General features: G+C 35.1%; 1 protein-coding gene across 3 annotated transcripts; it reads right to left on the bottom strand.

Annotated features, from left to right (window-relative positions):
* Positions 1-1,180: 1,180 nt before the first annotated feature.
* On the bottom strand, positions 1,181-6,384 carry LOC18443255 ((-)-alpha-terpineol synthase). 3 transcript variants are annotated; one of them, XM_088857819.1, is made up of 7 exons: positions 6,016-6,227; positions 4,648-4,915; positions 4,103-4,478; positions 3,410-3,642; positions 2,461-2,591; positions 2,132-2,380; positions 1,181-2,043 (listed from the first exon to the last, which is right to left on the bottom strand). In XM_088857819.1, exons 1-7 carry the CDS (start codon positions 6,067-6,069, stop codon positions 1,747-1,749), a joined length of 1,608 nt encoding a protein of 535 aa, XP_088713945.1. In that variant the 5' UTR covers positions 6,070-6,227; the 3' UTR covers positions 1,181-1,746. The 3 variants fall into 3 exon arrangements, 2 of the variants coding, with proteins under 2 accessions (XP_088713945.1, XP_088713944.1); XR_016049046.1 differs by lacking the exons at positions 2,461-2,591; positions 3,410-3,642 and having other exon boundaries at positions 6,016-6,384; XM_088857818.1 differs by lacking the exons at positions 2,461-2,591; positions 3,410-3,642; positions 4,103-4,478 and having other exon boundaries at positions 2,132-2,373; positions 6,016-6,384.
* Between the last annotated feature and the right edge of the window lie 3,472 nt (positions 6,385-9,856).

Genomic DNA, 9,856 nt, shown 5'->3' with positions numbered 1-9,856 from the left:
AAGAAACTTTCTCTATCTAAAATTTAAAATTTAAGGTGGTTTCTCTCTTTAATTTGTGTGAATGTTTTGGCATAATTAATTGTAAGGTGGTTTCTCTCTCTAATTTGTGTGAATGTTTTGGCATAATTAATTGTATAGGTGTGTGAAAATAGTATTGTCACAAGTTGTATTCCTTCTTTCTTGCTTACACAAAACAACCTTTTGATGACTCAATTTTTTTCTTGGTTTTGTGTACCCATGTTTTAGCCCTCTTTTTTTTTGTTATACAAAACATGATTATGTATCCAAAAAGTTGCCTAACGTGTTTTTTCGTGGGATAACATTGGTTTTACAAAACCATGTTTTGTTTATCCTAGGATCCAAACGACCCCTTAGTTCCCTCCACCTATGGTTCTTCAAAACCCCAAGTTGTGCAATTCCTTATCCTAAACACGTAAGTTATTATCTGATCCATCTTCCCCTTGTTATCTCCTCTGTAATGGTGGCGATTTTAGGGCAACTTGCACATGCTTTCCTGCTGTTAGAACTTCGATTTTGGTTTTTCTTCAATATTGTAGCTTATTTATTTGGTTTTTTCTCCAATATTTTTTTTATGTGGATGCTAACGGTACGGAAGAATTCACTTTTTTTTTTTTATCTGAAATGCTTCAAGCTCCAGAAGTTAGACCGAATTTGCTCAGAAATGGATGCTTGTGTGGGTAAAATTTTGTGGGGGTTTTGTTGAGCAGACCTACTGTTTGATTCTTCTAAAATAGACCAAAATTTAGTTGGCATCAAATACTAATGCGGTCAATTATTTCAGTCTGTGCTATTCTCTTTGCTTTTGTAAACACCCAATCTGGAGTATACGTAATAATGTGTGAAATTTTGTTTAATCTACAGCCAAAATTTGTTTGAATATTCTGAAATTTTTTAATGTTCGAATATTGTGAAATCGACCCAAATTTAAGTAAAGTTGGTGCTAATTTCGTCATTGTTTGTGCATTAGCTTTATTTCTATGCTTTATTAAGTCCCAATCTAGAATTTTAATACTACCTTTCAATTCTTGAATGCATTCAGTTGAATATTTCAGGTGTTGTATGTTGTGTATAATGACAGGTGTAAGAGTTTTTGGTTAATGTTTGTCAACTCCAAGCATTGACAGGTATAAGAGTTTTTGGTTAATGTTGACTCCAAGAATTGACACAGATAGGAGGTTTTTTCTTTTTTTTTTTTTGGCTTCTCTGTCTTTTTACTACTAATTACACACCCCAGATCACAATATCTTCACTCTTATGGGAAGCTTCATAGACAAAGCATCACATCAGACCATGAATCACACAACGTTTGTAGGACTGCATGCATGATGCACACTTTATGCGAACACACGAAACGTCATAGCTCTATTTCGGTCTGCGAGGAATCATGTGAAGGCTTACGGTCGGAGAATTTTAGCCGCACAAAATGCAAAGGAGCTCTTCAACCTATGGCTTTCATCTTTTCAGAATGTTCTTGAACGTGCATTTGACATGTTGAAGAAATGATTCCTTCTCTTGAACATGCATTTGGCATGTAAATTTCCTCTCTCTCTCAGCTTTTATCTCACTTTACCTCTGTAAATCCCCCCTCTCTCTCTCACACACACAAAATTTGATATTGTCGAGTACTATTTGTACAAATCGAAGTACAAACTACCTAAGCCTATGCAACATGGGTCCTATTTGTTTCCAAGTATATATATATACGACTACTACTGCAACAGATCCTTAAGTAGTTGGCATTGGTTGAAAGAGCAACTCCTTAACATGTTCCCTAGTATCAAAGTTCGGATTTCCATAGCCTTCTCCACATCGGTATAAACAATAGGCCACCCGTGCAAGGTTAACTACAATATTGACATATGGTTTGGGAAAGAGGGAAGGAGTAAGACACTCTCCATTGAGTTTTTTCCATACATCTCTGATCAACTCCTTGATATTACTATGGGCAACTTCCTCAGATGCCCCAGTTTCATGCATGTAGCATTGAATAGATGTTGCTGCATCTCCTCTTTGGATCTCATCCTGCATAAATCACATCATTAAATGGTATCACCCAAATATTGCTAAATAGCATATGATAAAAATTTTATAAGACAATTGCTAGCCTCACCGCAGAAGTTGCCACATCGTTGCAAAGTCTAAACATCAACGATGGCCAACGAATGAGGTTCAGGTCATTGCTTATGCAATTTATTGCCTCTTCTGTAATATTTTGTGCAACAAGGAAATATGCATGGACCAAGATTAGTGGCCTCGATGATGATATCCATCCATTACTCAGGTACTCATCTAAGGTCGGTGTATAACTCATCTTGAACCACTTTGCCTCAACCAGGAATGCTTTACATAGTTCTGCCCACTGAAATCCACAGTCAACACATGATTTACTATGTGTAACTCTTTAAGTATAATAAAGATACCAATTGGAGGATACAGTACCATCTTCTTAAGGTTGTTTTTGATATCCAATCCTTGTTCCTTCATAATGTTGTAAGATATCTCATCAATTGTGTTGTATAATGCCAAATAACATATTTTCATATAGTCTGGAAGGCTCTCCATGGCATCCACTCTTCTAAGGAAGAGGGTAGTTTGAAAGAAAAAGGAAGGATTTTATTGCCAGGGTTTCTTAGTAAGCAAAATTAATATGTAGGGTTTCACTTGGAAATGATGTATGGGACAGGGCGCTACGCCATTTTTCACTCTTAAATAGGTGGAGGAAAAAAATATGTTGTTCCTCAATAAATGATATGCTTGAACATGGCCATATTATATTGAGATAAATGTATGGAAGAGCTATAAAATTTATGTGCTCCGGACTATATGTGAGGAATTGGAGGGGTGGTCGTGTGCCATATTTTAAATCACCCTTGATTCAGTATGTATGTTCAGTTTAAGAAACATTTATGTCAAGAAATATTACAGTTTTTTTCCAAAATACTATCGGTTGAAAAAGCAAAATAGTCTATTTTAATTTAAAATCTTACCCTTCAGTTTGAAAAAATAAAACCGAAACTCTGATATGAAATTTTTCGTTTTGAAAGTGATTTAGAAAATGATGGTCATTCTTTAAAAAGTGCATTTAGCAGTTACCTGTTTGCGGCCGCCACACAAAGTCCATCATTTTAATGGATTCAAGATAGAGAGTTTTTGGGCCTAAAAATTATTTTATTTTTAAAAAAATTAATAGCAGTGGACAAGAGAGTTACATGGCAAATTTTTCGTTCCACACCCATCCAAAAGGTTTAAAAAATGAGGAGTAGCCACTTGATTGTATGAGTCCAAGGCCACACGAGTAGGTTTTCCTTCTTAAAATAGCTAAAAAATCAGTTTCTTGATCTCTGCACATCTGCAGGATAGTTGGATACTGAAGGAGGAAAGAAGAAACAAATATTTTCATACGTTTGAACCGCTGTGGTGAAGAGTTCCAATTCATCTTGTGACCCATAAATGTCATAAACGTCATCAATAGATGCAATTAGGCAGTTTATTTTGGTGAGGGCCTCCCTAGTCATGCTGAATTCAGGCTCAAAGATAAGCCCTATCGTACACCATAAAGTTTCAACAAGCCGGTCTCTAGCAAAAGGAAGGTTAGTTGATAACCCCAAATCTGCCCACCACCTAGATAGATATGGTCACAAGAGTTATGCTGAGCAATGAGAAAAGGATAAAAGTCAATAGTAGGCTTTAAATCATGGGAAAAGTTTATATAGAGCCGAGGCTGCCTACCTTAAAAAGTTCATTAGAAGAGGTTGTTTTGATGCTCAAATATCTTCAAATTGATCATCTCGACATCAAGATGCATAGGCATGAGGAAAAAACGGATTTCAAGTTTTGGAAATAGTGTATTTTGTAACGCATTTTTAGACCGTCAATTTTCAAGATTTTCAAGTTTCATAGATCTGTCGATCTACACTATTTTTGAAGCTTTGAACTTCATAAATACATATGAAAGTATATTTTAACGCTATCACAAAGATTTCCAGTAGTAAAATCACATTTCTCGACACTATTTGAAGGTAGGCTCTGATTTGATTATTTAGAGCCTAGGCTCTATACGAACCGCACCCTTAAATATTACCTTGACATATTTGTAAGATTTTCTTGGTGCATGCATTGTACTGAATTGAAGTCCAATGTAGCAAATTCAAGCAAAATGGGGACCATGTGATCCTCTTGTGCATAGTCTCCCATGTAATGTTTAGCCTCTTGCCTAATCGTTCTCCAGTGCAAGGGAATCTCTAAGGAATGTTGTATTTTTTGAGCAAGACTTGGCTCTATTTGATCCATCAAAGCCTTCTTGAGATTTCTATTAGTGAAACCCCAAGCTTCATCCATTACATATTCTCTAGGTAAGCACAGGTGAGCAGCTTCATACAAGTTCAACATTCCCTTCACATCTCCAATCAAACTTAGTTTGAAATTCCCTTTTTCATCTTTGAATCTGCCAAATACATCTGGTGACACATATTTCATTCACTATGGTAAACAAAACTCTTGTTTGCTAGCTAGCTACTACTTGTTCACTCTTTTCAAGTTTCGACCCAAACTATAATTTTAAACAAAAAGGGATATAAACAGAGTTCTAAGTTACAAACTTATAAAAGTATTGTCTTTGCTAAGTACCTGATGACATATGATATCCATGTTGTCTGAGTAGCCGAAATGCGAGTGAGACTCTATAGAGATCATCACTCCATGAGTGCTGGATATTTCCACTAGCATAAATGTTGTCTAGAGTCACTTTGATCTCCTCCTCGAAGTGATAGCCCACTCCCAATCGTTGTATGGAGTCTATGAGCTCGAGCAATGCAACTGGTTCATTTATTCTCTCTACTAAAAGTGCGTTGAGCTGTTGCTTGAGCACCTTGGATCGGTTCATATATTGCTCTCCCTGCTTGAAAGTCCTAAACTCCATCAATCCAAAAAAGCGAACAGAAGTCTTGAATAAAGAAACAATTATTAGTTACATGTGGTCACGTTAATGGTTCAACCATGCGTCATGGATACCAGTATAACACATAAGTGGACATAGTGGGTGGTATACAGAATTTGAAATCAAGAAAATTATATCGAATAATAAGCCCTACTTGAAAAGCAATGGATATGTACTAGATATATCAAGCAATACCTGTAAAAATAACAAAGATTAAAGGATACTTAATGAATATTAACCAATTTATTTTATGGTATTGTGAAACCCAACATGGCCTTTATGTTGATACGTTGTATGAGATGGTTTATTTCTTGTCAAAAGATTCCATACTAGGGATTATACTATCCATTTACTCTCTTAGATAAAACCCAGGAAAAATTTAGGATCCCACATCGGAGAATATAACATTATCAACCCGTTGACTAACCTAAAAAAGAGAAAAATTCGAAATCTCACTCTTTATGCAATTCAGACAAACATAGTGTCAAGACTGAACAAAGACCATGCAATTTATTGAGGGGGAATCTATGCGTTAGAAAACTTTTAATTCAACTCTATTGAAAATAATCTCCCAGTGATTTTTAGGCGGTTCCCAATAGTTTAGATTAAAAATCCTCCCAAGTAGGTCTGTTGTCCAAGGGAGTAGATGAACAGTAATACGCCCACAAGAGCATAGTATAGGCTCCTATCTATAAAATCTATTATGCATATATTAAGTTATTAACACATTTACTAAGGAGAGGGACATCGCGGCACTCAATAAGGATAAGACCCTATAGAGAGAGACTTCAGAGTAGGATACTTGTTGAGGGGGACTAAAGTTTTCGGTGACTTCGTAATCCAATTTCATTTCTATCCCTTTCTGTAATAAATACTTTATAAATGGTAATTTATTTTGGGGATATATAATAGAAAATCTAATGCATTTATCCATGAGATATAGCACTGATAAACGCCTGCTGCTAAGCACAAAAGCTCAAGCCCGATTCCTAAAATTATTGTGAATTTTCCTATAATGCAAATCAACTTCTAACTCGTATAATCACCATTCGATTTACCTGATAAACACATTTTATTGATTGAATGCGATCATAATCCCAAACGGTAGGCATATAATTTGCAGACCGGCGATCAGTTGTGGTTTTGCCTGGTACTGGGCTCAAATCACATTGTACATGAATTGAAGACTTTGATCGAATGGCACCGGCGTTGTCCCTGTAAATGGTAGAGAGCTCGTGGTTTGAAACGAGGCAAAATGTAGAGCCATTGTATTAATAGTGGAAAGGAGAGAATGTAGTGAGGACTGATGAACCTAATTGTTTTGCTCCTACATATTTACAGAGCTTATGGTGCCCTTAATTCCAAATTTCATTTATTACTTCACATACTGTTATGCCAAGTCAATGCACGATTATCACGAGAAATCTACCCTCGTCTAACCTTAAAGTAGCATTATTATACAATTTTTTTTGCTAGGTCGCTATTTCTTCAAAGAATATGTCAAAAAATAAGTAAATCTCCACATTGGGAATAAAGAAGAAGGGTATTTTGGTAATTTATCTTACTTAAGTAAATTGAGCTAAATGACCGTAATACCTCTAGTTGTTTAGATTAACAACATAGAGCTGTCAAATTATGCTATATTTCTAGTTATTTAGGGTTAGCAATACAGAACTACTATTTTTTTAATGTAAACCCTTGTTTTGTGTTGTTAATCTTGAACAATCGGGGTATTTAGTCATTTGGTTAGCTCCACCTAAGTGGACCAAATTATTAAAGGGTGTAGTTTGTATAAGGCCGAGGCCCTAAATAATCAAAGGAAGGCGCATTTTCAAATAGTATCAAAAGATGTTATTTTAGTGCTGAAAATATTTGTGATGGCCTAAAAATTTATTTATATTTTTTGTTATAAAATTTAAAGCTTCAAACATAGTATAGATTGAGCAGATTTATAAACACTATCGACAGTCTAAAAAATGCATTGCAAGATGCGCTATTTTCAAGACTTAAAATCCATTTTTTTCTCTTATCCATATAAATTATTTTAACTTTTCAAACATATAAATGTGCATTGCATGCGAGGATGTGAGCATTGCATGTGCACTGCATGTGCGGATTTGAGCTTTTTGGGCAACGTGCATCACACGACAGGATAAGGAGCGACATCCACAAACGTTCCTATCGATGGTTTAAATTATCAAGAGCCCCATTGCCTCACGGACCAAAGGCTTCCAAACGCATCTTAATCAACTCACATGCAAAGAAACGAGAAACTCTAAAAAGGATAAAAAGTTAATAAGAAGGGAACTTATCAGGAATATAATTTAATTTTTTTCTAATTAGAAAAAAAATCATCAACTTTTATAAGTCTCGTCTATACTTTTTTTTTTTTTTTCTAATTTTGGGTCTTTTGTTTTTTATCAAAATATCCTTCATGATAGTCGTATTACCGTGAAGCATCATTATGATACTTTAAGTACTGTAATAAATGACAGATTTTATATGGTACTTAAAATACCACGAAGAAACCTTTTGTTATTACGGTACTCAAATTACGGTAATACTACTTAGGCACCATTGTATTTTAAGTGTCGTGCATCACGATATTTTAAGTATCGTCAAGATGTTTAAAAGTATTATAATACTTAAAGTACTGTAAAATTATTGATGTTTTACACGTAGAAAAAAACCATGACTTTTTCTAAACTTTTCCGCACTTTTTCATGATATTTTTTTCATACTAAAAACCCTATTTCCCCATCCCACTCTCTCTAACCACTTCTAAAAACACTATTTTCCCATCCCACTCTCTCTAACCCCACATCTTTCTTCCTTAGCCTCCTCTCTATCTCTCTCGTCTTTAGCCTCCTCTCTCTCTCTCTCTTCCTTATCCTCCTTCCTCTCTAATCTCTCTATTTTTTTTATATCCTTTCCTTCTATTTTTCAATATCTGAACAAGGTCTCTGAGAGTTATTTCTCAATAAGTGAGCATCAAATATATACACCAACACCAACACCACTTTATAGATATGCCATCAAAATCGTCAAGTTTTTTTATTATATTTCCTTGGATGTGCGAACACTATTTTTTAACAAATATTATGTTGCTTTTTCTATAGTACTTGATGTAGTTGGGTTGACCATTTGTAAACTTTTTTTAAAAATATTACATGATAAGCAAAGAATATAATTTGGAATATATGTACATACATCTCATTCTCATATCTTTTGTGATATATGTTGTCTAATGGAAAGATGTTATTTTAGTACTAAAAATCTTTCTAACGGAGCATGTGTTCTACCCAAGGGAGTAGATGAACAACATGCTCATATAAAAGCGCATTATACATGTTGATTTTAATAGATATTTCCCACTCAATGTTCTATAAAGCTCATGTTCATAGATATTTCCCACTCATGTGTAAGAGCAAGAGCACGTAGCTAAATAGCCTGAACATGGTGACGTAAGCGAGTGCAGATCGTTTGTGCCCCCATATTTTGGTCCATTTTAACAACGTGTTTCTTGAAAGCACATTCATGTACATTGCTTTGCTTAAGGTAGGAAAACTATGTTTACATAAACCAATGGAAACCTCCTTCCTGAGTTAACAGCTGCAGGAGCATGCTCACTTTCCAACCACCATCTTTAAGATGGGCCTTGTAAAAAACTCACAAGGGTGTAGAAAGTTTTTTAAAAAATTGTAATTTTAATATTAATTCTTTTTTCATGTTCACGAAAATCTTAATCTAGATCATAAAACCCTAAAATTTTAGATTGAATATCAATTTCTAAGATGGTTTAAGAGGGGCCCCACATATATATAATATGAGTCGGTTGACTCATAAAAACCCCATCCTAAACTAATTTCCAGTAAACTAATATATCAGGTAGTGCTTTAAAAGCATTTAAATGATAGCACTAGTGTCATTGTCAAAAAAAAAATCATTGATAAGTCTGGTGTCCTTGTCACAAAAAAACAAGATATGTGTGGGAAGGTTAAGTGTCTCCATGATGTACCTATTCAAGTTTACTTTCCAAATTCAACATGTAAACAGATTGAGAATTCAAAAATCGACGTCTATCATCTCGATCACCATAATTATTCAGCTAAAAAAAAAAAAAATGAAAAAAAGGAGATAAGAAATTCATGTATAGATTCGAAAGAGTTGTGCATCACATGGTCTAATTTTTTGGATCGTATTGCCAACTACATTTTTTCAATGTTTTTATTTGTTTTACTCCATATTTCAAATGGCCAAAACTACAAGAAAATTCACTTATTTGGGCTCGTTTGAATTGTCGACGCTTGGGCAGTTCGAAATCGAACTTTCGAACCTTTTTAAATATCAAACTGATGTATTTTTACAGTTCGAAAGTTGATCAATCAATAAAGAGGTAGTTCCATGGAGGCCTGAGGCCCAAACATAAATGCAGTTTCTTAATATGGTATCAGAGCAAGGCTCTCTATGATCTTCTTTGGGCCTTCCGTGATCAGCGCTTGGGTCTTCTCAATGATATATGTATTCTATGCAATATGTGAAAACTCTATTTCACCTCTCACTTCTCTGATCTTTATTTGGTCTTCTGCAATCTACCCGGACTTCTCTGATCTCTATTGTGTTCTTGTGGTAAACCATTGTTGTTGTGCTCCCCCCTGATGCCGGATCTGAAACTGCCTCTAAATCCACTTCTAAAAATGGCCTTTGAAAACGGTCGATCAACACTATCTCCCGATTCGTTCTTCGACTATCTACCGAGTCGTCCTTCGATTATCCGTCGAGTCGTTTTTCGAGTATCCGTCGAGTCATTCTTCGACTCTCTGCAAAACAGCCTTTGTCTTTGTTCTAGCCTGTGTTCTGTATTGCGAGTTGCTGAATCTGTCTCGGTTCTTTACCGAG

Source organism: Amborella trichopoda, chromosome 2, assembly GCF_054954075.1.
Source record: "Amborella trichopoda isolate Santa Cruz 75 chromosome 2, AtrichopodaSantaCruz75HAP2 v2.0, whole genome shotgun sequence".
Taxonomy (NCBI): Eukaryota; Viridiplantae; Streptophyta; class Magnoliopsida; order Amborellales; family Amborellaceae; genus Amborella; species Amborella trichopoda.
This window is presented reverse-complemented; position numbering and strand designations above follow the sequence as displayed.

What these genes read in the sequence shown, in the direction of transcription:
- LOC18443255 (XM_088857819.1), bottom strand. Translation starts at nt 6,069, where the DNA reads ATGCCTACCGTTTGGGATTATGATCGCATTCAATCAATAAAATGTGTT. An exon ending in CAATAAAATGTGTTTATCAG is followed by an intron (nt 4,916 to 6,015) that starts GTAAATCGAATG and finishes ACTTTCAAGCAG; the next exon opens with GGAGAGCAATATATGAACCG. An exon ending in TCAAACGTATGAAAATATTT is followed by an intron (nt 2,592 to 3,409) that starts GTTTCTTCTTTC and finishes TCCTTAGAAGAG; the next exon opens with TGGATGCCATGGAGAGCCTT.